The following is a 27,729-nucleotide window of genomic DNA, read 5'->3' on the forward strand; positions in this document are numbered from 1 at the left end:
GATACAGAGGCATTATGACATTTTCCGTTTTATTCATCATTCCTTTTCTAATAATTCCCAACATTCTGTTTTCTTTTTTGACTGCCGCAGCACACTGGACCGACGATTTCAATGTGTTATCCACTATGACACCTAGATCTCTTTCTTGGGTTGTAGCACCTAATGTGGAACCCAACATTGTGTAATTATAGCATGGGTTATTTTTCCCTATATGCATCACCTTGCACTTATCCACATTAAATTTCATCTGCCATTTGGATGCCCAATTTTCCAGTCTCACAAGGTCTTCCTGCAATTTATCACAATCTGCTTGTGATTTAACTACTCTGAACAATTTTGTGTCATCTGCAAATTTGATTATTTCACTCGTCGTATTTCTTTCCAGATCATTTATAAATATATTGAACAGTAAGGGTCCCAATACAGATCCCTGAAGCACTCCACTGTCCACTCCCTTCCATTGAGAAAATTGCCCATTCTATCCTACTCTGTTTCCTGTCTTTTAGCCAGTTTGCAATCCACGAAAGGACATCGCCACCTATGCCATGACTTTTTACTTTGTCAAACGCCTTCTGAAAATCCAAGTATACTATATCTACCGGTTCACCTTTATCCACATGTTTATTAACTCCTTCAAAAAAGTGAAGCAGATTTGTGAGGCAAGACTTGCCCTGGGTAAAGCCATGCTGACTTTGTTCCATTAAACCATGTCTTTCTATATGTTCTGTGATTTTGATGTTTAGAACACTTTCCACTATTTTTCCTGGCACTGAAGTCAGGCTAACCGGTCTGTAGTTTCCCGGATCGCCCCTGGAGCCCTTTTTAAATATTGGGGTTACATTTGCTATCCTCCAGTCTTCAGGTACAATGGATGATTTTAATGATGCAGGTTCAGGGAATAGCAGACTCTCTTCCCCAACAGCAAGATAATCTCAACGCCATACTACAGAAAGGCCTTGAGGCTGGGAAACATGAGGTTTGTGCTGTTTACGACTCCTTTGAAACAGTTTCTCGCTTGTCAGCGACAGGAATCAGTGCCAGGAGGTGGGCCTGGCTGAAAGCATCTGACTTGAGACCTGAAGTCCAAGATAAACTTGCTGATTTGTCATGTACCGGTGAAAACCTATTCGGAGACAAGATACAAGACGCAGTGGCTCAACTAAAAGACTATAATGAGACCCTGTGGCAATTATCCACAGTTACTACCAAGGCCCCTTCCTCTGCAAGAAAATCCACAAGAAGGGAACCTAGAAAACCATTTTATCACCCACGCAGATACTACCCACCTACATCTCGCGTGAGGCCAACCAGGCTGACTCAGAGAGCACATCCTAGACAGCCCAAGACATCCAGGCCTCAGCCAACACCTCAAACAGGCCAAGCCTCTGGATTTTGAAATCTATCCAGAGAACAGCAACCACTCCACAAATGCAAAACCAGATTTGCCAGTAGGAGATCGAATTCACCATTTCATAACCAACTGGCTCAGCATTACCACAGACCAATGGGTTATATCCATCATAACCCAGGGATACCATCTAAACTTCCTCACGGTACCCCCGGATTCACCACCCAATCCACTGTGGATGCAAAAAGATCACACAATCCTTCTAGAGTCAGAACTCTCCACTCTTCTGGGTGCCAGGGCTGTGGAACCCGTTCCCCGGGCATAGCACGGCAGAGGATTCTACTCCTGCTACTTTCTCATTTCAAAGAAATCAGGCGGCCTCCGCCCCATTCTAGACCTCCACAATCTCAACAAATTTCTACGGAAAGAAAACTTCAGGATGGTGTCCCTCGGCACCATGCTTCCCCTTCTGCAGAAAGGAGATTGGATCTGTTCTCTGGATCTTCAGGTCGCTTACGCTCACATTCCAAATACCTGCGTTTCCTAGTGGGACATTAACATTATCAGTACCGGGTTCTGCCTTTCGGACTTGCCTCTGCACCCCATGTATTTATAAAGTGCCTAGTAGTGGCTGCGGCCCATCTACGCAAGAAAAGTATACACGTCTTTCCTTACCTGGATGACTGGCTAATCAAGAGCCAATCCAAGCAAGGAGCTCTCGACTCTCTCAAGCTCACTATCAATCTGCTACACTCATTGGGATTTCTCATCAATTACTAAAATCCCACCTGAACCCATCTCACCTCCTTACTTTCATCGGAGCAGATTTGGACACCACAGTTGAAAAGGCATGCCTGCCTGACGACCGCGCAGACACTCTCTCCAGACTAGCTACATTTCTGCGCACAAAGAAAACAACCTCAGCCCATCAATTCCTAACTTTACTGGGCCACATGGCTTCCACAGTCCACATCATTTCTATGGCCAGACTGGCCATGAGAATCACTCAATAGACTTTCAAATTTCAGTGGCTCGAAGCCACTCAACCTCTTTCATCCCGGATTCAAGTAACCCACCAGCTACGTTTATCGTTTCTCTGGTGGACAAACAAAGCGAACTTGCTGACAGGTCTACCCTTCCAGCAACCAATTCCACAAGTGACGTTAACCACAGACGCATCCAACTTGGGTTGGGGAGCTCATGTGAACAACCTCCAAACGCAAGGTACTTGGACACAGCTCGAAGCAACGTTTCAGATCAACTTCCTAGAGCTTCGAGCTATACGTTATGCTCTATATGCGTTCAAGGACTGCCTTTCACACAAGACTGTTCTCATACAAATAGACAACACAGTTGCAATGTGGTACTTGAACAAACAGGGCAGCACAGACTCTTATCGCCTCTGCCAAGAAGCTGCGCAGATCTGGGCCTGGGCCTGGGCCCTTGCACACTTCATGTATCTCTGGGCCACTTATCTGGCAGACATACAGAACGTAGTAGCAGATCACCTCAGCTGACAGTTTCATCCCCATGAGTGGTCTCTGGATCCTGTGGTAACGACCAGAATCTTCCAACGCTGGGGTCAACCAACAATAGACCTCTTTGCATCCGAGCTGAATCACAAAGTGGACAGATTCTGCTTCCTGCACAGGCAACAAAACAAGTTACCCATGGACACCTTCACTCACCCCTGGAACACATGCCTCCTATATGCGTATCCCCCGATACCGCTGATAGCCAAAACTTTTGTGACGCTACAACAAGTGAAAGGGTCATTGATACTCATAGCCCCGTACTGGCCTCGACAAGTGTGGTTTCCCATGCTTCTCGACCTCTCGATCAGATAACCCATTCGCCTGGGCACAGCACCCACTCTCATAACTCAGAACCAAGGCAAGTTATGCCATCCGAACCTTCAGACCCTATCCCTCACAGCCTGGATGTTGAAAGTTTGATCCTACAACCGCTCAGCCTTTCAATTGATGTCTCAAGTGCTTTTGTAGCCTGATGAAAGCCTTCCACACGAAAATCCTATCGTTCTAAATGGAATAGATTTGCCATATGGTGCACACAAAAACGTATCGACCCTTTTTCCTGCCCCACTCCATCTCTATTAGACTAAATCTGGCACCTTTCAGACTCTGGTCTCCAGACTTCTTCGGTGAGGGTACACCTGAGTGCCATCTCAGCATACCACAAAGGAGTTGGAGATGCCCCGGTAACAGCGCAACCCCTTGTGAGTAGGTTTATGAGGGGCCTAATACAACTCAAGCCCCCTCTACGACCACTAGTCACTGAATGGGACCTAAATGTAGTACTTGCAAGGCTCATGCGCTCCCCGTTTGAGCCTTTGCACTCCTGTGATGTTAAATTTCTTACATAGAAAGTTCTCTTCCTAGTAGCCATTACATCTGCTCGAAGGGTTAGTGAGTTACAAGCACTTGTCACATACTTACCCTATACCAGGTTCCTACATTTTATTTATTTATTTATTTATTTATTTGACGGTTTTATATACCGTTTTACCAGCATTAAATGCTGACCAAAGCAGTTTACAGTGTAGTTAAAATTATAAAGGAGATTAATTAAATTCAATAAAAGAAAAATAAAAAACTTCAACAAAAGTGAGAATAAAAATACAATAAATAATATTATCAATAACATAAGATTAAAATGACATGGGATAAGAAATATGGCAATTACTTTATAAAAACTTAAAGAGCAGAAATAAAACAAATTTTAAAATATTCAGTATCACTGATCTGCAATACAAATTATATCTAAAACAACTCACCTCAGGCTACTAATTATAAGGCAAGAACTATGCTTACTCACCCTAAATTCCTTCCCAAGGTTTGGTTACTGACTTCCACTTGAATCAGTCTATTGTATTGCCCACCTTTTTCCCAAGGCTTCACTCTCACCAGGGCGAGAGAGTTTTACACACCTTGGATTGTAAATGTGCACTCGCATTTTACCTAGACTGCACTGCAGTCCATAGGAAATCCACCCAACTCTTTGTTTCTTTTGATAAAAACAAACCGGGATTTGCAGTGGGCAAACAAACTCTCTCCAACTGCCTAGCAGACTGTATCGAATTCTGCTATGAAAAAAGCACACCTTCCTCTCCAGGGACGAGTGAAGGCGCACTCAGTAAGAGCCATGGCAACCTCAATAGCACATTCATTTAGTACCGATTGCTGAGATCTGCAAAGCTGCAACATGGAGCTCTCTTCACACATTTGCAGCACACTACTGCCTAGACAAGGAAGGATGTCAAGACTCTGCCTTTGGACAATCTGTCTTGAAGAACATATTTCCAGTATAATCCCAACTCCTTCCACATCCATCTGCTGTGATTTTCAGGCTGCCTCATTTTTCCCAACAGTACACCAGTTGTGCCTGTTGCACAAGTTGTACGCTGTTGGTCCAAACAAATATGAGTCAGCCTGTAGCTTATTAATCACCCACATGTGAGGACTACCATCCTGCTTGTCCTGAGAGAAAGCAGAGTTGCTTACCTGTAACAGGTGTTCTCCCAGGACAGCAGGATATAGTCCTCACGAAACCCAGCCGCCACCCTGCGGAGTTGGGTCCAAAACGTTTTATTTTTTCGCTCTCACCTTTTGCTACAAACGAGACTAAAGGGAGACCCCTGTGGCTACAGGGATTATGGCATTCTGGACATGCTCAGTGTGCTAGTCAGAAGTTCTAGAAACTTTAACAGAAAAGTTTTCAGTGATTGGGCTTCGTCCAGTGACGTCACCCACATGTGAGGACTACAGCCTGCTGTCCTGGGAGAACACCTGTTACAGGTAAGCAACTCTGCTTTAATGCGCACTGAAGTTCACACACTTTTTTTTACTCATGTCTTTCTGTATCAGGACCTGAGCTAGTAGGAGAATCCTATCTACTTTGACCTCCTTGTTCTCTTTCTCCCTTACCCTGTTGCTCATGGATTGAAATCTAGTAGCCAGATAACTATTTTATCACTCTTCAGACAGGGCTGATAATGCTGTAGGAATGAGACAGTTTGTCCATCTGTCAAGGGGCACGATAACTTTTGTGAAAATTCACCAGTGGGGCCCAAACTTGGGGTGGGGAGAGGTAAAACAGGAGCCTGGCACCTTCCTATTGAAATTGACCATGATCCGATAAAGATGAAGCAATTTTCAGTAGAGTGAGTTGAAAAACACTAGAAAATCCATGCATAGTGGGGTTTTATTTTTTGGTTTGTGTTTTTTTTTAAACCTCTCTTGCTTAGACTTTAAAATTAGAAGTGTGTATTTTTCTTCTGTGTGTGCCTATGGCAACAAACGTGGGGAAAACACTTAAATCTCACTGGCATGCTAATGTTTATGAGCCTTCATTTTTGAGGGAGTTTGGCTGGAGCTTAAAGCACTAGTTTTCTTTCCTATAATACTTCAGTAATCTGTGCTGTTCTGAAAATCTGTCCTGCATCAAGAGGATTGCCAGAGAAGCACACATTTCCTCTTCACTATGCACTAACAGGACGATACAGTTACCCTGCTATTGGACACGCGTTTTCCCTTACCCCTTATTCAGTAAGGGGAGGAAAACGCGCGTCCAACCCGCGGAACCTAATAGCGCCCTCAACATGCAAATGCATGTTGAGGGCCCTATTAGGTATGCGCGCGGGATACAGAAAGTAAAATGTGCAGCCAAGCCGCACATTTTACTTTTGCTAATTTCTTCCGGCACCGGGAAAGTGCACAGAAAAACAGTAAAAACTGCTTTTCTGTGCACCCTCCGACTTAATATCATAGCGATATAGCTGTCGGGGCTGTGAACATTGTCTCCACATCCCTAGCTGGTCTGAGGCATAGAAGTTGGGCTCAGGAATTGTTTGGGAATATTACACCTACTGTTTAGACTCATGATGCAGCATACTATGTTCTGGAAAGAACTGCATTCTGTGGTGTGTGACCAAGGAAGATCCCAAAAAGATGAGAATGAAGACTCATGGCATCCTGTCTCCAGTAACATAGAAATGATGGCAGAAAAGGACCAGATGGTCCATCCAGCTCATGGTAGTATCTACTGTGCCGTGCAAGTTACCCTATGCTTATCAGTTTCCCAGACCGTAAACATCGGGGCTCTCTTTGGTTGCTGTTTGAATCCAATTCCCTGTTAGTCCTTGCTATTGAAGCAGAGAGCAATATTGGAGTTATGTCAAAGTATCAGGCTTATTGGTTAAGGGTAGTAACCACCGCATCAGCAAGTTACCCTCATGCATTCTTTTCTTCATTTCCATCCTCTAGCCTTTAGGGATCCACAGTGTTTATTCCATGTCCCTTTGAATTCTTTCACTGTTTTTGTCTTCACCACTTCCTCTGGAAGGGCATTCCAGGCATCCATCACCTGTCCATGAAGAAATATTTCCTGACATTGTTCTGAGTCGTCCTCCCTGGAATTTCATTTCGTGACCCCTATTTCTACTGATTTCTTTCCAATTGAAGCCAAGAGGCACAAAAGCAAAACCACCCAAAAGAGCGTTCAGATGGGAAAACTAGCATACCTTTAATTATTTCCTTGATGGAAAATATATTCCTATATCCAATTTATTTTTCATAGACTATGAGCAGGATTTTGAAACTGCATGTGCCTGCTCACCTGGAGTAGGTGCATTTTCTTAGCTGTCAGGCCCAAAATGTAGGAGAGATGGCTGAAGCATTTTTGGCTACAATTTGTGCTTGATCATAGCTGGCAGAAGCAGGTAAAGAGGTAGAGACAACTTCCAGCTGGGGGAGAGCTGCAGGGAGGGGAGAGAAGAGAAAAGAATAGGAGGAAGGTGAAGCAAATGCAAGAAGGAGAGCGAGAAAAGAAGGGAATAAGAGGGAAGGAGATATGAAATGGGGCAGGGGAGAGGGCTGTACGGGAGGCCTGGAGAAGAGAGAGGATTGCTTTGAGGTGGGGGAAGGGAAAAGATGTGCATGGAAGGTGAGTGAGAAGGCTGCACTGTGGTGAGATGTGCGCTTGTTAGGGAAGAAATGCACTCACCACATAGTCTTGTCATAACACCCCCCCCCCCCCTCCCAAAAAAAAAAATTATGAATGGGGTGGAAGGCAAGAGTACATAGCAAGTGCATTTTGTGCCTGACAAGTACATCCTGGAGGAATTTTATGATGCCTGTTAGTATCATGGCTGGCCTGCTAGTTTACAGCAAGTTAAATTCAGTATATTTTCATTCCTCTACTTTGAGTATAACTACAGCTTAGAAATCGGATGTAATTCCTTGTTTGACAGTATGAGATAATATTTAATTTTTTTCCTTTCGCCTAGTAGCCTTCTCCTATGAGCGTTTGAGTCATTTGGAGCCCGTGCTGACTGCTGCTGGGGCTGCATTTCCATGAGCCTTCAATTGCACTTACCTGGGGATTTTCTCTGTTCTTATCTCCCTCCCATCTAGCCCAGCCATTACCACAACAGTTCTCAGCCAGAGGCCACAGACTGCAGCTTCCTATGGAACCTGGTACGTGTGTACTTTGAACTTTTCCAGCCGATGTTGCTGTTGCACGATAGTGGGTCTCACTTTCAATCAACGAGTGTAACATAGATGACAGAAAATCGACCAATTGGTCCATCCGGTCTTTCCGGTTGGACTGTGAGCGTTGCCTTCCCAGGTAATATTTTTTATTGATAGTGATATGTTCTGTTTTAGCCAGTACTGGGCGAGATGAAGGAGAGTCTGAAACAGAGAGCAATGGTTCCTTTATGGACATGTCTAACCCGTTATATCATCTTTATGAAACTGTTAGAGGCTTTCGAAACAACAAAGGGCAACTTATAGCTGAGCCCTTTTTCCATTTGCCATCAAAGAAGAAGTATCCTGATTATTACCAGCAAATCAAGCTTCCCATCTCATTGCAACAGATCAGGTAAGAAAATGTGAATTATATTTACTAGTTTGAAATATGTATTAGAGTTTAAGAATAAAGACTTGTGCGGGGCACCCTAGGGTGCATAGGGAGAGGCATAACTAACAGTGAAAAAAGGAAAATTTGTTCTTACCTGCTAATTTTCATTCCAAAAGTACCACAACTCAGTCCAGACAAATGGGTTTTACATCCCTACCAGTAGATGGAGACAGAGAACTAAAAACTTTGAAGCACTGTTACATAACCGAGAATGCCACCTGCAATCCCTCAGTATTGACCTGTACCCAGGCCAACTATAGAGTAACAACTCAACAAACCCCTAAATGAGGGTGAACGCCAAACCCAAAGCTTGGAGCCCCCCAAGCAGAAAAACTACAGATCATCCCAAGGGGCTAACCACACCCTGGCAAACCTCTTTAGTTTCTGTATATCTATTTATTTATTTATAAACTTTTATATACCGACATTCGTGGGAACATCACGCCAGTTCACAAGTAACTGGAAAGGATGGAAAATTACAATGAACGGGGGGGGGGGGGGGGGTGGAGAAGAGGAGCAGGCTAGAAGAGAGACGGTAGCAGGCAGAGAGAAAATAGATCATAACAGTGCTGTAGCGAGCATAAACTTATTGAGAGAACTCAACAAATATCGTAACATATGTACAATAAAAGAACGCGTGAGATGACCATATTAACAATTTACAATCTTGCAATGATACAGTGCTGTATAATTCTAAAGGGGGGAGAAGGGGGGGGGGGCAGGGAGGGCAGGACTGGGGGTGCAGTGATAATGGAGCTGAGGGACTTAGGGACAGCCTAAAGTGTCAAAATTGGCTAGGTTTGGTTCGTGTCAGGGTAAGCCTGTTTGAAGAGCCATGTCTTGATTCCTTTTTTTGAAGTTGCGTAAGGATTGCTCTAGACGGAGTTCAGTGGGTAAGGAGTTCCAAAGGGCTGGGCCGGAGATAGAGAAGGATCTTTCTCTGGTGAGGGCATGGTGTGCAGTTTTGAGGGAAGGGGTATGGAGGGTGCCTGCGAGGGCAGTTCTGGTGGGACAGTTGGATGCACGGAAGTGTGGCATTTTCTCGAGCCAGGCATGGTTGTTTGTACAGCGTGTTGTGCAGGATGGTAAGAGTCTTGTATTGAATATGGAAGGAGATGGGCAAACAATGCAGGTCCTTTAGGATAGGGGTGATGTGGTCCCCTTTACGGGTATTAGTTATGGCCATGGCGTTCTGCAAGATTTGCAGTGGTTTAATGGTTGAGAAGGGGAGGCCCAGGAGTAAGGAATTGCAATAGTCTAGTTTTGATAGGATGGTAGTCTGTAGAACTAGGCGGAAATCCTGAGCATTGAGGAGGGGTTTGAGTTTAAGGATGTGTAGTTTGAAAAAAAAAACAACCCCTTTAATAGAGTCTCTTACGGAGTGTAGAGCTTGTACTAGGGTGGAGTTATGAGAGATGGCTTGGGATTTTCGGTCAGATTGATTGGAAATTATGAGGATTTCTGTTTTTGATGCATTTAGTGCAAGATGGAGGTTGGATAGTAGGGAGTTGATAGAGTCAAGACAAGATTCCCAGAATTGCAGGGATTTGTTGAGGGATTCTTGAATAGGGATGAGGATTTACACATCATCTGCATATAGGAAGAACTTTAGGCCTAGGTCTGAGAGGAGGTGGCATAGTGGCAGAAGATAAATATTGAAGAGGGTGGAGGATAGGGAGGATCCTTGGGGCACACCTTGGGTGAAAGGAATGTGTGAAGATTCATATCTGTCGAATTTTACTATGTACTCTCTATGGTTGAGATAGGAAGAGAACCATAGGAGGGCTGTGTCAGAGATACCTATCTCTGCTAGGCGGGAAATTAGGATTTCGTGATGGACGGTATCAAAGGCCGCCGAGATGTCTAGGAGGGCAAGTAGATACGATTTTCCGTGATCCATGCCTTTGAGGATGGTGTCAGAGATTGCAAGTAGGAGATTTTCGGTGTTATGAGATTTCCGGAAACCGAATTGTGATGGGTATAGGATATTATGGTCTTCCAGGAAGTCGGTAAGCTGTTTGTTAACAACTTTTTCTAGGATTTTGGATATGAAGGGCAGATTGGAAATGGGTCGGTAGTTCGCTGGGTCGGTGGGGTCGAGGGTGAGTTTTTTAAGGAGGGGTTTGACTACAGCAAGTTTGAGGGGGTCTGGGACTTTTCCTGGTGTGAGGGAGCAATTGATTATGTCAGCTAGGGGTTTTGCAATGATGGAGGGGATAGATAGGAGTGCTTTCGTGGAATATGTACATTCTCCTAGGACAAGCAGGATGGTAGTCCTCACAGATGGGTGACATCATCAGATGGAGCCCAGCACGGAAAACTTTTGTCAGTTTCTAGAACAGTGAGCCAGTCAAAGTTTCTAGACATTTCTAGGACTTTGACTGGCACACTGAGCATGCCAGTGTCTGCATGTCCATGCGGGGTCCCTCTTCAGTCTCTCTCTTTCCGTGAAGTGGTTGCCTCGCGGTGGTGGAGCTCTGCTCTTTAGTGTTTCTTCAAAAAGTGTTCCTGGTCTTTATTTCAACTTTGTCTGCATCGGGTCCCTCTTCTCCGGTCGGTGCCCCATCCAGCAGTGTGGTAGGTGTTTGTTTTTCCCTTCGTTGCGGTCGATTCCCGGCATGTCACTGCTTGGTGGCTGCCAGCCATCGACCGCTTGCCGGCAGTTTATGGCATCATCTGGTTTTCAACTGTGCCCCCGGTGCCCACGGACCATGTCTATTGCTGATCTGCATGAGGTCTGTATCCTCTTCATGGGGGCTTTGCAAGATGTCTACGGGTGCCAGCTGTGCGATCAGATGACCCCCAAAGGCTGTTGTGCCTGGCTGAACAAAATGGAAAAGCTTTTTGGGTCCAAAAAGTCTGATCGATCTACTCCGGCATCAGAAGTGTTGACACCTAGAGGCCAAGGGGAGTTGTTAGATATGCCGTCCCTTTCCACTCTCCCAGTGGGTCCATCTCAAAAGAGAGGAGACAGAGATATGCCATCTCTGGTGTCGTTGCACTCCAAGACGTCAGGATCTTCAGCTTTCTCGGTGCTGGGGAAAGACTGGGCCGAGCACCACGAAAAGTCCCACAAACATAGTCACCGGTCGCTGTCGATGCACAGCCCTGGGACTGGTGCGGCATCAGCAGTCGCCATGCCACCACCGAAGCGACCTTGTGGGGAAGAGGCATCGTCCTCTATCAGATCCAGGAGTCCCAGGCATTCTCCATCGATGATGGTGCCAGGCACTGAGCCTCCTCGGGGCTCCGAGGAAGCTCTGGTGATGCCGCCGCCTCGTCCGTCTGTCTTAACTTCACCGGACTTTCAGGTGGAATTGAATTGCAGGGTTCAGCTGGCGGTGCTCCTGCGAGGTATTGAATTGGCATCGGTCCCCATACCAGTGACAGAGGCTGCACCGTCTCTCTTGGCGCCCCTGCTGGAGCATGTGGAAGTCCTTTTAGGCGTCCTTCTGATGCAGCCATGCCCGGAGGACCATCGGTTCCTCAGCAGCCTCCGATGCCCCCCCTCTGGAGCGATACTCATCATTGGGTATTCCGAAGAGGAAGACTTACTGCGGCCATCGGTGCCTTCAGGGCCATTGGTCCTGCGGCTGGAGTTTCCCGATCCCATATCTGGGCCATTGGGGATCTCTGCCTTTAATGCCCTCAATGCTGTCAGTGCCCTCGATACCCTCTGTGCCCAAACTGAGAGGCCTGGGCAGGGACCATCCATGCCGGCCCCAGGGGACCTTAGCAAGGAAGAGGCCCCCATGTGACCCCTGGGGGGATGATACCTCTGAGACCTCTTAGGAGGCTCCGGAGATGAGAGGTGTAGATCTCCTCTGGAGGATCTTTCCTTTGTGGGCTTTGTCCAGTTCATGGCTGAAACATTCGTGTTTCAACTCCTCATGGAAGAGGACACCCGACATAAAATATTGGCGGTCCTCCAGTTCGTAGATGCCCCAAAGGAAGTAGTAACTGCCCCAATCCATGATATTTTTAAGGAATTTCTCCTTAGAATCTGAGAACATCCTATGTCCATTCCTCCAGTTAATCGTAAGGCGGATGCTATATACCTGGTCCAACAGGCGTTGGGGTTTGAGAAGTGCAGATGCCCTGGGTAGGAAGGTGTATCAGGGCGCTATACTAATCGCCTGTATCGTCTCCTACCAACTATATATGACCCAGTATAACCGGAACCTGAGGAAGCAGGTCCAGGATCTGTCAGAGCGCCTGCCCCCAATAGCAGCAGGATGCGTACTCAGCGGTAGTACAGCAGGATCCAGAGGCAGGAAAACTTGAGGAGAGGTTCACTTATGATGTTTTCGAAATGGCAGCGAGAGTGACTGCAGTGGGCATTGGTGCCTGTAGAATGGCCTGGCTCTGTGCCTCGGACCTTCAGCCAGAGGTCCAAGAAAAGCTAGCAGATCTACCCTGTTGGGTGAGAATCTCTTCAGAAATAAGGTCAGGGATGCGGTGGCCCAATTGAAGCACCACCATGAGACCCTTCAATATCTGTCGGCTAGAGCTTTCAACCCACCATCCTCGGTCAGAAAATCCTTATGACAAAGCTCGAAGTTCTTCCTTTGCCAGAGGAAATACTATCCTCTTGCCTCGCCCGCACACCCCGTGCTGGTTCCAGATGTCATTCCCATCAGCAGCAGACCCTCAAGCCTAAGCCATCCCCTCAGTAGAGCCCCACCACAGAGTTTTGACTGGGAGTGAGGGAGTGTGAGTCAGATTTCCATGCCCTCAGCATCCTGCCCTTCGGTCAGAGGCAGGCTGTCATTTTGCATACTGCTGGCCCCATGTTACGTCGGACCAGTGGGTTCTCACCATTGTTTGCTGAGAGTGCCGGCTGAACTTCAGGGTCGTCCCTGCAGACTCTCCCCCATGCCTATCGTGGGCTTTGTCTGCACCTCAGAAAAAACTTTTAACAGAGCAGTAGAAAGAACAGTCACTCTCAGGAAGCTGTTACGAAACCTCAAACGCACGTCAAGACAGACAGCACATCATGTTCTAACATTCCTGAGACACATGTTAGCAGCCATATATACAGTCCAAAATACTCGACTTCACATATGCAGAGTACAGTGGGGTTTGAAGAGACAATGGTCACAACACCGTCAACCAATGTCGAGGCGCATTTCTTTAACTCAAGAAATGATTGTAGATATAGACTGGAGGCTACGAAGGCAAACGCTGACCAAGGGGGCACTTTTCCAAACACTGCCTCACAATGCAGTCCTTACAACAGACGCTTCCCACAAGGGTTGGGGAGCTCATCTCGACCATCTAGAGACGCAGGGTCAGTGGTCCCAGAGAGAGAGCACATACCAAATAACCTACTAGAACTCCAAGCAATCAGGAATGCCCTAAGAACATTCCTCCTACAATTACAAGGCAAACAAGTCATGGTATACATGGACAATCAGGTGGCCATGTTTTACATAAACAAACAAGGAGGATCAGGTTCATGGAACCTTTGCAGGGAAGCGATCAAAATTCTGGAGTGGGCGGCACAGCATTCCATTCACCTCCAGGCGACGTACCTACCGGGTATAGTCAATACTCGAGCAGACCGGCTAAGTCGGATCTTCCATCCACACGAATGGGCATTGCACCAACAGGTTGCAGACAAGATTTTTGCCCAATGGGGGAAACCATTCATAGACTTTTTCACCACACACCACAACAGGAAAGTGTCCCGCTTTTGCTCACTGATGCACCGTCCTCATTTGATAGCGCAAGATGCCTTCCTAATTCCTTGGATGGGACAACTACTATACGCTTTCCCACCAATTCCTCTTCTCACTCGAACAATTCAGAAGTGCATACAAAACGAAACGAACCTGATCTTGATAGCACCAGCATGGCCCAGGCAACTGTGGTACCCGTACCTACTCAGACTGTCCGTAGACAATCCAATTCCATTAGAAGACTGCAATGATCTTCTGTCGCAGGAATGGGGTTCTCTATTACACCCTGTGCACAGGTCGTTACACCTGACAGCATGGAGATTGAATGGTCATTACTAACAGAAATGGGCTTATCCTACGACGTACAAGAAGTCATAATAGCGGCCAGAAAACCTTCCACTCAACGTAACTACCATTTCAAGTGGAAAAGATATGCTACTTGGTGTACAACACACCATTTCGATCCACTCCACTGCCCGCCAGTTCACCTCTTAGAATACCTACACACACTTTACGCATCAGGACTTGCAAAGGCTTCAGTAAGGGTTCACTTAAATGCAATTGCAGCTTTACATGACCACCACAATGGTCAATCCATTTCCACTCCACCCAATGGTTTCTCGTTTCATGACGGGCCTCTCCCATCTTAGGCTGCCAATCTCAAGACCTCCAATTCCATGGGACTTGAACACCGTGTTGGAACAGCTCATGTTACCTCCTTTTGAACCTATGGACACTTCACACATAAAATACCTTACATGGAAGGTAGTCTTTTTAATAGCAGTTACTTCAGCGTGAAGAATAAGTGAAATTCAAGCCTTAGTACATTACAGTACATATCTAGAGTTCTACCATAATAAAGTGGTACTTCACACGCATCCATCCTTCCTTCCGAAAGTAGTTTTTGCTTTCCATCTCAAGCAATCTATTGAACTCCCCACGTTCTTTCCAAAACCGCATCGTAATAACAGAGAAAAATTATTACCCACTTTGGATTGTAAAAGAGCATTAGCCTACTACAAGAGCAGAACTCATGTGGAGTCTAGACCATCTCAACTTTTCCTCACCTTTAACCCTAACTTTCCAGGCTTACCGGTAGCTAAAAGAACCATATCCAGCTGGATAGTACAATGCATAAAATTTTGTTATGAAAAGAAGGGACTCAGTCTTCCTTCAACTCCAAAAGCCCATCAAGTAAGGGCAGTATCTGCTTCCATTTCCCATCTACGACAGGTTCCACCTATTGATATATGTAAAGCAGCAACCTGGTCATCTCTCCACACCTTCACATCACATTATATATATATATTATAACATAATAGAAATACACAGAGCATGAGAATTATACTTGTAAATAAAGTATGATACATGTATAAAAGGACAAGACTTATCACATTCAAATAATATTTATTATGAAATGATGTAACTGAACCTTAATGGCACTTGTTAGAATGTACTACCCAACACATTTACCAACTTTAATTTATGTGCCTGTATGTAAACTGTTGTGATGGTATATAACTTAACGACGGTATAGAAAAGATTTTAAATAAATAAATAATAGAACCTGTTCCCCTTCGCCAGCAAGCAGAGGGTTCTACTCTTAGTATTTCCTGATACTAAAGAGAACTGAGGGCCTACGTCCTATTCTCGACCTGAGAGCTTTGAACAAATTCCTTCGAAGAGAAAGGTTTAAGATGGTCTCTTTTTGGGCCCCCTGATCCCACTCCTAAGAAGAGGAGACTGACTCTGCTCTCTCAATCTGAAAGATGCCTATGCCCACATTTCGTTCTTCCTGGATCACAGGAAGTATCTTCACTTTGTGGTGGGACAGGATCACTTCCAGTATCGAATGTTGCTATTTGGCCTTGCGTCAGCCCCCCTGGTCTTCACCAAGTGCCTGGCAGTAGTGGAGGTGCACCTCCAACATCAAGGGGTGAACGTATTCCCCCTACTTGAACAACTGACTGGTCAAAAGCGCCACCCAGCAGGGGGGCACTTCGATCCTTACATCTGACCATCCAGGTGCTGCAATCTCTGAGGTTTGTCATCAGTTACCCCAAGTCCCACCTCAGTCCGTCGCCACACCTGGGCTTCATTGGGACCAGATTGGACATGGTTCAGGCCAAGGCATTTCTGTCCTGCGACCAAGTGCTTGCCATGTCGCTGGCAAACTTGGTCCGCAGCTGTCATCAAGTTTCTGCTTGTTTGCTGCTCTGTCTTTTGGGTCACATGGCTGCGTCTGTTCATGTCATCTCTTTAGCCCGCCTATGTATGCGCAGAGCACAGAGGACCTTGCGGTCACTGTGGCAGCAGCCATCCCAGGACCTCTGGGCACCTGTCTATGTCACGCCATCTCTCCAGGTTTCCCTGTCCTGGTGGGAGGATCTATCCAATCTGGAGCAGGGGGTACCTTTTCAAGTTTCCTTGCCTCAGGTGGTGCTTACCATCAATGCCTCCCCCCTGGGTTGGGGGGGCGCATGTTGACAACCTGTCCTGATTGACATCCGCTGTGAGATCTGCTGGATCATCCTGATCCACCCCTGGACCAACCCAAGATCATCTTCCAGATCTAGGTTTGAATTATCTGAGCTGCCAAGCCCCTCAGGATGGTCGAGACCCAGCCAGTGAAGGAGGTCCCCTCACCCCCTGGCCAAGGAGCCCCTCGGCCTCTTTGCAGCAGGACAAGACAGCTGACAGAAATGCCCTTTTATAGCCAGTGCTTTTCCTGGTTAAAAAGGCCTTATGCATAAGCAAGACAAATTCTGAGGAAAACTCCGTCATCCTTTCCTCTGTCTGGCTCAGAGCTCGCATCTCCTCCCCCCAAGAACGGGATCCCCGGAGACAGCTGGGGAAGGGAGTCTCTGGGCCTCCTGTAAGTCCATCACCTTCCAAGCTGTAGCCCTTCTCCTGCCTGACAGACTGTTTAGGCTCCCAGTATTGATCCTGACAAGGCTTTGGGAACCTATGGCTCTCCTACCAGCCTTGTTCCCCCCCGGAGGGCCCCTCCATTTCAGAAATTAATCGCGGCATAGCACCGCTGCATTCAGCTGTCCCTGAGCTAGGCCGCCATGCAGTGAAACCGCTGTTGGTGCCATCTTGTCTCCACGCGGACAGCCTTGCTACAGAGGAACAGAAGCCATGTGATTGCGACACATGGGAGAGGAAGGGAACACAGCCCAATACTGCCTCCAGCTCCCCGAGCAGCCCAAAGCTGCGAGCAGATGAGCTACACTGATCCCTTCCCCAGCCAGGTCTGCCCTGGTCAAACCAGAAACTACCTAAGCAGTTGCTGTTGAAAGAAAAAGTAACACTTTTTTTTTTTTTTTAAAAGAAACAGCAGCCAGAGCAAAGGAAGAAATTCAAGCAAAGAAAGGAATACTTCCCTGCTGCTGGCAATACCTCTGGGAAGGAGCCTTCAGGGGATAAAAGGGAACCAGAACCCCTGGCTGTCAGACCACTGGATCTCTTGCAGGCTAAAGCTGATCAGGGATTACCAACTCCCTGCTCACCTGGTTCAACCTGAGGAATGGCCCACAAAGGAACCTAACACCTCAGAGAGTGTCTTCTAACTTCTCTTCTTCTGTCCCTTCCTTCTTTCTTTTTTCTTAATTGCAGGTTTGCACCTGTACCATCTGCTGGAGACTGAGAAATACTGAGGCACTGCAGGTGGCACCCTCTGTTATGTAGTTCTGTCTCCATCTGCTGGTAGGGATGCAGAAACCACTTGTCTGGACTGATCTGGGATACGAACTGGAAAGGTGATCACCTAGAATATTGTGTTCAGTTCTGGAAGCTGTACCTCTGAAAGGGTATTGAGAGGCTGAAGGTGGTCTAGAGAAACTACCAAAAGAATCTCTAACAAAATTCATATGAGAAGACTTATGGATCTATAAATATATATCCTAGGAGGGGCGAGACAGGAGGTTATGATAGAGATATTTAAATACTTCAAAGGTATTAATACTGAACAAGACATAAACTGTTTTCAGTAGAAAAGAGTTTGTAGAGCTATGAGTCCTGATATGAAACTTCAAAAGTGTAGACTCAGGACTATTAGTTCTCAGAGGACAAGCAAAATGGTTGTCCTCACACATGGGTGACATCAGATAGAGCCCCGATGCAGAAAACTTCTAGAACTTTGACTAGGCACACTGGGCATGCCGTATACCACACGTCCACTCGGGATCAGTGTTGCTAGATGGGCAGTTTTCACACCCTGTTGGGCTACTTTTTCTGAGTGTGTGTGGGAAATTTTTTCCTTTTTTGTCTGCGGGATTTTGGGCTAATTTTTTCTGGAAGGGTGCTGAGATAGCTGGAAAGCATATTTCCAGTGGTGCTTTGTTGTGTCTTCTTGACAAACTGGTGTCAGTTTGAAGCTTGAGGGTGTATTGGAGGGAGCTACGCCTGGGGGGGAGGGGAAAGGGGAAGTGAGTATCAGACAGCTTAGGTTTGCTTTACTCATTTTAGAGAATCAGAGGATTGAATATTACAAGTGGACACTTCTCTATCCAACTTACTTCTCCCATCAAAAGAAAATAAAGACTAAATAAAGTCTATGGCTTATTCTAGTAGATGTACAGATTGCTGTTGACAAAGGATCATCTATATCAATCAAGAAAGGGAAGCCTGAACTGCAAGAGATAGCCACCTGCCACCTGCAGTGGCAGGTGGCTATCTCTTGCAGTTCAGGCTTCCCTTTCTTGTGTGGCAGTAATGGGCTGGCTGAGAACACCCTGGCAGGCTTCCAGGTATCCCTGGGTGAGAGCCATTACCATCAGCAATACCATGTCATATGGCAAAATAGTGCTGTTAGTTAAACTCAAATACAGCACTGTTTTCAGTGCTAAAGGGACTAGAGCTGTCTTATATTATATTGTCATTGCTAACAGTAACACCTTATAAATGAGCCCCAGACTATTCTATCCAAGAACAATCAATAGTGGCAGTATAGTGCTATAGCAATCAATATAACTGCATTGGGTTCCACCATTCGTGGGATCCCGACTGCGAATTGCAGTAAGATATAGCTCCGAAGGCAAGTTGCATCACTGTTTTGCTGCTACTTTAGCCCTGCCAGGGACTTAAAAGAAATGCTTTCATTGCTCTGCCACCTCATTTCCACCCTGCAGGGCTTGAAAAAAGAAAGCTGCTTGTTTTACCACTCCTGAACAGGAACGAAACAGCAGTATTTAGTGCCTTAGGGAGATAGGGTCCCCATCCTGGACATGCTTCTAATACATCTTGAATGGTGCAGCTCTCCACAGCTCTTAGATGAACCTTATGTTATGGCAACACTGAACATGACAACCTTGATTTTTAGACTTTTGTAGCAATATTTGTGTTAACTTTTTTTATATACATTGTTAATTTTGTAAATTTATCTGCATGCAATGCAGGAATTTGTGTAAAATCGTGCATAATAAAAATAGTTTTTGCAACTTTTGAGTTTTGGGCTACTTTTGGGCTAGATTTGGTGATTGATTTGGCTCTAAAAATTGTTGGCATCTGGCAACCCTGTGCAGAATCCCTCTTCAGTCTCTTCTTTTCCATGAAGCTGTAAACCTCACGGTGTGATTAAGCTTACTTTGACTGTTTTTTGCCTTGTGGAAAACTTTTTATCGTTTGTGGTTTTTTTCTTTGATCCGTTGCTGGGTCACTCTCTGTGCCGTCCTGTAGGGTCCCTAGGCAGGGTTTTCGGCGTTTTGGGTAAATTTTATTTTGTCATCTATTCCTCCCGTGGTGGCAGTACCTTGGTGCCCACTGCCATCGCTTTTGACTTTGCAGTCCTTTTGTTTTGCCCCGTCATGGTCATGTCCGATTTTCACCAATGCCCCCAGTGTCCGATGACCATGTCTATCACTGATTCTCTCATAAGGTATGCATCCTCTGCCTGGGGGCATTGCATGACATCTGGGGTTGCCACTTGTGTGCCCAGATGATCCTGAAGGGTCTTCGACTCGACAAAATAGATCAGCTCTTCGGGTCGAAGAAGTCCGAGCCATTGGCCTTGAAGGACATTGGAGCCGCGCCGATGTACACCATGCCATCGACATTGATGGGACTGTCAGTTCCATTGATGCTGCCAGTGGATAGGGGCGCCAGAGACCGATCGTTGTCTATCTTCTCTGGACAGAAGACTCCGGGTTTGTCTTTAACCTTGGCACCAGGGAAAGACCGGGCTGAGCATCGAGGGAAGCCTAAGAAGCATTGGCACTGGTCCCCGTTGATGCACAGTGCTGGGCATGGGAATGTGCTGGCTTTTGCTCCGATGTTCCTGAAGTGATCCTGTGGCAAGGAGCGCCCATCCTCTATAGATGCCCAGTGTCTATGACAGTCTCCACTGGTCCTGGTGCCAATCACTGATCCCCCTAACAGGTCTGAAGAAGATCTGGCCACCCCTCCTTTCTCCCAATTGGTGTTGGCATTGGCAACGTTTGGAGCGCTGAGTCCAGCTGGCGGTGGATCAGGTGCTGTAGACCTTCAGTCCTGTGGCACCCATAGCACTGGAGCCGGTGCCGCCCATCCTCATACTGCTTCCAGAGAAACTCAATGCGCTCATCAGTGCGTTACTGACCCAGCTGGCGTCTGTTTCCGGGACAGCAGAGGTCTCCCCCTACTGATACGGTGACTGTTGCCGGAGGAAGCTCCGCCAAAGTCGGCAGAGACACTGAGGCTTGTAGATCCAAGTTCTTCTAATGGTGCCTGCACCTCTGGGCGTTGGCTGAGCAACTAGGACCCCATTCCCTGTAGCATATAGTGAGGATGAGGACTCACTATATCCCTGGGGGATGATCCAACTGAGTCCTCTTCTGAGGACTCTGATGGTCTCCCATCAGACCTTTCTCCTCCAGATGAACGAAGGAAGCCTCTGCCTGAAGACTTAACCCAGGGTTTGTGAGGGTGATGGCGGAAGCCATCCCTTTTCATCTTTTGACAGAGGAGGATGCCAGGCACAAAATACTTGAGATCCTCCAGCTCTTGGCACCTCCTAAGGAGATCATGGCTGTCCCCAGTACACAAGGTCCTTATGGAGTTGCTGCTGAGGATATGGGAACACACCTCACAGTGCTTCCCATTAAGGCGGACGGCTTCAGCTGCCTCACCAGTCAGTGGTGGTTGACCCATTCCTTAGCATCCCTGGGGAAGGATCACAGAGTGATGGACGCTCTTGGGAGGAAGGTGTTCCAGGGCGTCATGCTTGTTGCCTGCATCACTGTCTAGCAGCTCTCTATGAGCCAGTACTCACGGGACATCTGGAAGCAGGTGCAGGAAATGGTTGAGCAGCTGCCTCAACAGCAGCAAGACATTCTCATGTCGCTGGTGCACAATGGTCTGAAGTGCAGAAAATACTAAGTCTGTGTGACCTACGATTTTTTCGAGACGGCATAGAGAGTTTCTGCAGCGGGAATCTGTGCCCGCAGAATGGCATTGCTGCAGGTCTCGGATCTTCTACTGGAGGTACAAGAAAGATTTGCTGACTTGCCATGCACTGGAGATAATTTCTTTAGAGAGAGGGTGAGGGATGCTGTGGCCCAACTTCGAGACCACCTTGAAACCCTAGTACTCCGGACATGTCCTCATCCAGGAGACTGTCTAGACCAGGGACAAGGAAGTCTTTCTTTCACCAGAGGAAGTACTATCCTCTGCTTCCTCGATCCTCCCAATATCATCAGAGCTCTAGTGGCCATACCAAGCAGCAGAGAGCCCCCAAACCCCAGCCAGCTCCTCAGTCAACTCTGGGGATGGTTTTGACTGGGCCAATGGACGATGGACCCTCTGGTCGGGGTAGGCTGTGGTTCTTTGCGAACCAGTGGCCCAGAGTAACCTCAAACCAGAGGGTTCTGCTTGTGGTTCATCAGAGGTACCAATTAAATCTATTGGGTATCCCGCCAAATTGCCCTCCATGCCCGCACTGCGGTCAGATAGCTTATCAGGAGGTACTACAAGCAGAGCTCTCTTTCCTCTTAGCAGCCAGAGCGGTCAAGCCCATACCACCGGGGCAAAGAGGGCAGAGATTCTACTCCAGGTACTTCCTGATTCCAAAGAGAATAGGAGGACTCTCTCCCATCCTAGACCTAAGTTCAAGATGGTTTCCCTGGTTACCTTGATCCCTCTTTTGCAAAAAGGGGAGTGGCTATGCTCCCTCGACCTAAAGGACACACGCACTCATATCGAGATCTTCCTTGGACACATGAAGATGTCCGATTTGTGGTGGGAAGTCAGCACTTCTAGTACTGGGTGTTGTATTCAGGCTCACAAAACCCGCCCATCACCCTTGTGTGGATGAGTGGTATGGGGCATGCTGGGCATGCTCAGTGTGCCTAGTCAAACTTTTAGAAACTTTGACATAAGTCTTTTGCATCGGGGCGCCATCTGAAGATGTCACCCATGTGTGAGGACTAACATCCTGCTGTCCTCTGAGAACACCTGATACAGAAAAAGTGGTGGGTGTCTGGAATGCCATCATGAAATGGATGGTGAAAACTAAAACGTAACAGGCTTTAAAAAGTCATGGGATAAGCACAGAGGATCTTTATTTGAAAAAGTAAAGGGACAGTGGAAGCATGCCACCACAGCCAAGGGATAACATAAGCATAGAGCAGGTTATGACCCTACCAGCAGTAGTGTGACTACAGCAGGCTTCCAAAAAGTTACTGGAATAACCTTCATAGATTGGCAGCTACAACCCCAAAAGCCTATCCTTCCCAGAACAAGATTGGGTGAGGTGGTTTGTGATATAAATGTTCATATTGTTTTGATGTTTTATTGCATTGGATTCATTGCTTTGCCCATTCCTTGTGAAAATGAGACAAGCGTGAGCTATGTTTTTAGATATTTTATTTTACTCTATTGAGGCCAATATTCCAAGGGATTTATCCAGCTAAATTCAGATTTGGCCAGAGAAACTATGAGACTTAAAAATCCCATTGTGCTGACTGATCCTGATATATCCGGATAAGTTTTTATCTGGCTAAAATCTTGTCCAGCTGTGTCAGGGGCGGAATGGGGATGTTCTGGTGCACCACCACTTATCCAGTTAAGGTAGGCTGCTTTTAGGGAGATCCTCAAGTTAGTTGGATAAACTTATCTGGCTAACTTCCCGATAGGGTTTATTGCTAACTTAGCGGAACACCCAGCCTTTAAATATTGACATCATTGTATTATATTGATGATTTTGATTATTTACTGTATTTGTTGAAACTGCTTTGGATTGTTCCTTGGATTAAGCAAGGCAGTGGGGGGGGGGGGGGGGCGGTATGATAGAGGTGTTTAAAATCATGGGAGGTCTGGAACGGGTAAATGTGAATCGGTTATTTACTCTTTCGGATAATAGAAAGACTAGGGGGCACTCCATGAAGTTAGCGTGTGGCACATTTAAAACTAATCGGAGAAAGTTCTTTTTCAATCAACGCACAATTAAACTTTGGAATTTGATGCCAGGGGATGTGGTTAGTGCAGTTGGTGTAGCTGGGTTTAAAAAAGGTTTGGATAAGTTCTTGGAAGAGAAGTCCATTACCTACTATTAATTAAGTTGATTTAGAAAATAGCCACGGCTATTACTAGCAACAGTAACATGGAATAGACTTAGTTTTTGGCTACTTGCCAGGTTCTTATGGCCTGGATTGGCCACTGTTGGAAACAGGATACTGGACTTGATGGACCCTTGGTCTGACCCAGTATGGCATGTTCTTATGTCATTACTGTGAGTCATCAGACAAGTTTTTAAAGCCTTTTGAAATCTTAACAAATCCCCCTTCTCTCAAACTTAATGGAAGATTATTCCATGGTTGTGGAACCACCCCAGACAAGGATCTTGTCCCTTTTCATGTTACTTGGCCCAGAAGTATTCACCCCCCCCCCCCTTGCACCATTCCCTCTCTCAAGCATTCACTGCTCTTCCTTGAAGTATTTGCATTCCACCTCCCCCCTCCCAGAAGTATTCATCAACTATTTTAATTCCTTCTCCTCTCACCCTCTTTCAGCATTCACCCCTTTTCCCTTGCCACAAATCATTCTAGCTTAACCAGAGTTCTGGGTTACTCCCACCTCCCACTCTGCTGTCAACTGAATTCCAAATCTTGGAAGCACAGTGAGCTGCTGGGAGTAGGGCACTCCAACCCCTCACCTCTAGGCAGCATACGAGAGAAGAGCTCTCTCTAGTCCAAGCAGCAGATAGGGTGTGAAGGGTTGGACAGGATAGAGAGGGCTGGAGCAGGAAACAGACTAGCTCTTTTTTTTTTTTTTTTTTTGCTGTCCTGTCAGTTCCAGCCTCCCCTCTCCTCTCCTGTCTTCCACTGTTGCTGTTTGCAGATGTGTGGGGGTGGGGAGAGGAGAGCCAGGATGAGCAGAGAAAAGTGTCTCATACCTGATCCAACCCCCCCTCTCTTCTGTCTCTGCAGCAACCAGCAGCACTGTGAGGTCAGGAGGGAAGGGGCTGGAGCAAGAAGCAGAATGGCTCTTCACTGCTGAGTTCTATTATGTGTGCTATTGGCTTCAGCTTTTCACCCTCTATCTTTTGCTGTGCTGCTCTGTCATCATGTGGCCAGGAAGACAAATTTTGCACATGAGCCATATGTGGCTCCCAATCCACAGGGTGACCACCTCTAGTATATGGTGCAATACTTGCATGACTGTATCAACAAGATGAAGCTTCTGGTAGAATCTCTGAACGTGACACAGGAAGGTTATCAGCAGGCTCTTCTAGATTTGGAAGAGCCTGAATGCCATCTCTTCTGGTTGGTGTGTGAATTATTTGACACTGCAGCAAGATCTTCTGTACAAGCTATTTGGGAGCCCATTGGATGGCCTGATTGAGAACCTACAGCCTGAGTGAGGATGCTCATTAGTTGGTTGATGTTCAGGTGACGATCTCATCAGGGATAAGGTCAGAGAAACAGTTATCATATCAAGGTACAACATGTGGCCATTCAGTCCTTGTCTACGGGAGCTGAGCAGACTTCCTCCTCTAGAAGTTCTTACTTCACTTTTACTGCTTCTTCCAGAGAAGCCCCTTCCACCAATTTCAGTGGTATCATGTTCCACCTGCGCTGCCACAACAACAGTTTACAGCACACGGCTGCCCATGTGAGACGCCAGCCTGTGTGAAGGCATTCATGACAAGGTGACTGACGTTGTGGGAACCAAGTCACAAGAGCATAAGAAACTGCCATGCTGGGTCAGACTAAGGGTCCATCAAGCCCAGCATCCTGTTTAACAGAGACCAAACCAGGCCACAAGAACCTGGCAAGTACCCAAACATCAAGAAGATCCCATGCTACTGATGCAATTAATAGCAGTGCTATTCCCTAAGTAAACTTGATTAATAGCAGTTAATGGACTACTCCAAGAACTTATCCAAACCTTTTTTGAACCCAGCCACACTAACTACACTAACCACATACTCTGGCAACAAATTCCAGAGCTTTATTGTGCGTTGAGTGAAAAAGAATTTTCTCCGATTAGTCTTAAATGTGCTACTTGCTAACTTCGTGGAATGCCGCCTAGTCCTTCTATTATCCGAAAGTGTAAATAACCGTTTCACATCTACTCGTTCAAGACCTCTTATGATCTTAAAGACCTCTATCATATCCCACCTCAGCCGTCTCTTCTCCAAGCTGAACAGCCCTAAACTCTTCAGCCTTTCCTCATAGAGAAGCTGTTCCATCACCTTTATCGTTTTGGTTGCCCTTCTCCATCGCAACTATATCTTTTTTGAGATGCGGCGACCAGAATTGTACACAGTATTCAAGGTGTGGTCTCACTATGGAGCGATACAGAGGCATTATGACATATTCCATTTTAGTAACCATTCCCTTCCTAATAATTCCTAACATTGTTTGCTTTTTTGACTGCTGCAGCACACTGAGCCAACAATTTCAAAGTATTATCCACTATGCCTAGATCTTTTTCCTGGATGGAACCTAATATGGAACCTAATATCGTGTAACTAATATGGAACCTAATATCGTGTAACTACAGCAAGGGTTATTTTTCTCTATATGCAACACCTTGCACTTGTCCACATTAAATTTCATCTGCCATTTGGAAGCCCAATCTTCCAGTCTTGCAAGGTCCTCCTGTAATGTATCACAATCCGCTTGTGATTTAACTACTCTGAATAATTTTGTATCATCCACAAATTTGATAACCTCACTCGTCGTATTCCTTTCCAGATCATTTATAAATATATTGAAAAGCACCGGTCCAAGTACAGATCCCTGAGGCACTCCACTGTTTACCCTTTTCCACTGAGAAAATTGACCATTTAATCCTACTCTCTGTTTCCTGTCTTTTAACCAGTTTGTAATCCACGAAAGGACATCGCCTCCTATCCCATGACTTTTTAGTTTTCTTAGAAGCTTCTCATGAGGGACTTTGTCAAACGCTTTCTGAAATCAGACAAAATGTTGCTAGATAAAAAAACAGCATGCAGCTATTCAGTCCTTATCGGCAGTGTCCAATCAGCTGCCACCTTCAGGCATTCTTTCTTTGCTTTTATGTCCCACTTCCGCCAGTTTGAGGTATTGCACTGCACCACACCATATGTATGCTGCCACCTGGCCCATGGATGCCTGCATGAGAAATGCAAGCCTAAGACGCTGCAGCACTCCCAGCCCCAAACAGAGGCCTAGTTTTTGATGAGCCCCTAATCCCTCTCTGGTAAGGGGAAAGATGAATTTTTTCCTCTGTGATTGGCAGAAGATCACCAAAATTGTAGCGACTGGTTACTATTTGCGTTTTTTCTGCCCTCCAGCACTTCATCAATGTTTAGCCTTCAATCTAGACCCAACCTAACTTTGTCTCAAGGTGGAGTTGCTTCTTAGCCAGCTGATGATAGTTTGTCCCCTCAAAGATCATGGCAAGGGGTTCTCTTCATACTATTTTCTTATCCCCAGGAAGGCTTGGGGGATTGAGATCTTTCCAGGATTTATGAAGACTGAACAAGAGTTTGATATAGAAGTTCAAGATGAATTCCCTCCACACCATTCTACTCTTCATCCAAGTGGGAGATTGGATATGCACCCTGGATCTGAAGAATATTTATGCTTACATTCCCATCCACCCATCTCACTGGCAATACTTCAGATTCATGGTGGAATCATCTCAGTACCAATATAAGGTTCAGCCCTTTGGTCTTTTGGCAGCCTGGAGGGTCTTCACAATGTGCCTGGTGGTAAAGACTGTTCACCTTCATCAGGGATTTGTGTATTCCCTTATCTGGACAACTGGCTGGTGATGGAACCTTCTCAAGCAAGGGTGTTAAACCTTGCAGAAGATGATCCGTCTCTTTCAGGCACTATTTTCTATTGCTAATTTTGCCAAGTCAGATCTTGTACCCACCCACAGAATCAGGTTCATCAGGGCATTCATTGGAAAGGACAGTTTGCCTGTGGGTGCTGTTCCAGAAAACTGAAGCAAGATCAAGTCCCGGCCTACGCAATTCTGGTTATTCTCGGGCACATGGCAGCAATGCATGTGGTTTCCAGTGTTCACTTTAACTTGAGAGTTCTCTAATGGAGGTCTCTGCTTCCAGTGAGATCAGCTGTGCCAGTCCTTGTTACATCCCATAATGGTAACTACAGAGACGAAAATGTGGTCCCTCCATTGGTAGCTGAAACAAAGGATCCTGGAAATAGGTTCCCCTCATCAATTAATGTTGGTGATGGATGCATCCATCAGAGGCTGGAGTATGAATACTGATTTCTTCCAAACTCAGGGGACTTGATTGTCAACAGAATATCTGTTCCAGATCAATCT

The 27,729-nt window shown here is 46.2% G+C and overlaps 1 protein-coding gene across 6 annotated transcripts in view; it reads left to right on the forward strand.

The window, feature by feature from the left end:
• Positions 1–27,729, forward strand: part of PBRM1 (polybromo 1) — a 355,730-nt gene that overhangs the window by 95,089 nt on the left and 232,912 nt on the right. For all 6 annotated transcript variants that reach the window (XM_029599448.1, XM_029599445.1, XM_029599446.1 and 3 more), the window contains exons 11-12: positions 7,780–7,842; positions 8,032–8,248. In XM_029599448.1, coding sequence (XP_029455308.1) covers positions 7,780–7,842; positions 8,032–8,248 — 280 coding nt within the window. The remainder of the gene's footprint in view (positions 1–7,779; positions 7,843–8,031; positions 8,249–27,729) is intronic.

The sequence above is a fragment of the Rhinatrema bivittatum genome, chromosome 4 (genome assembly GCF_901001135.1).
Source record: "Rhinatrema bivittatum chromosome 4, aRhiBiv1.1, whole genome shotgun sequence".
NCBI classification, from domain to species: domain Eukaryota; kingdom Metazoa; phylum Chordata; class Amphibia; order Gymnophiona; family Rhinatrematidae; genus Rhinatrema; species Rhinatrema bivittatum.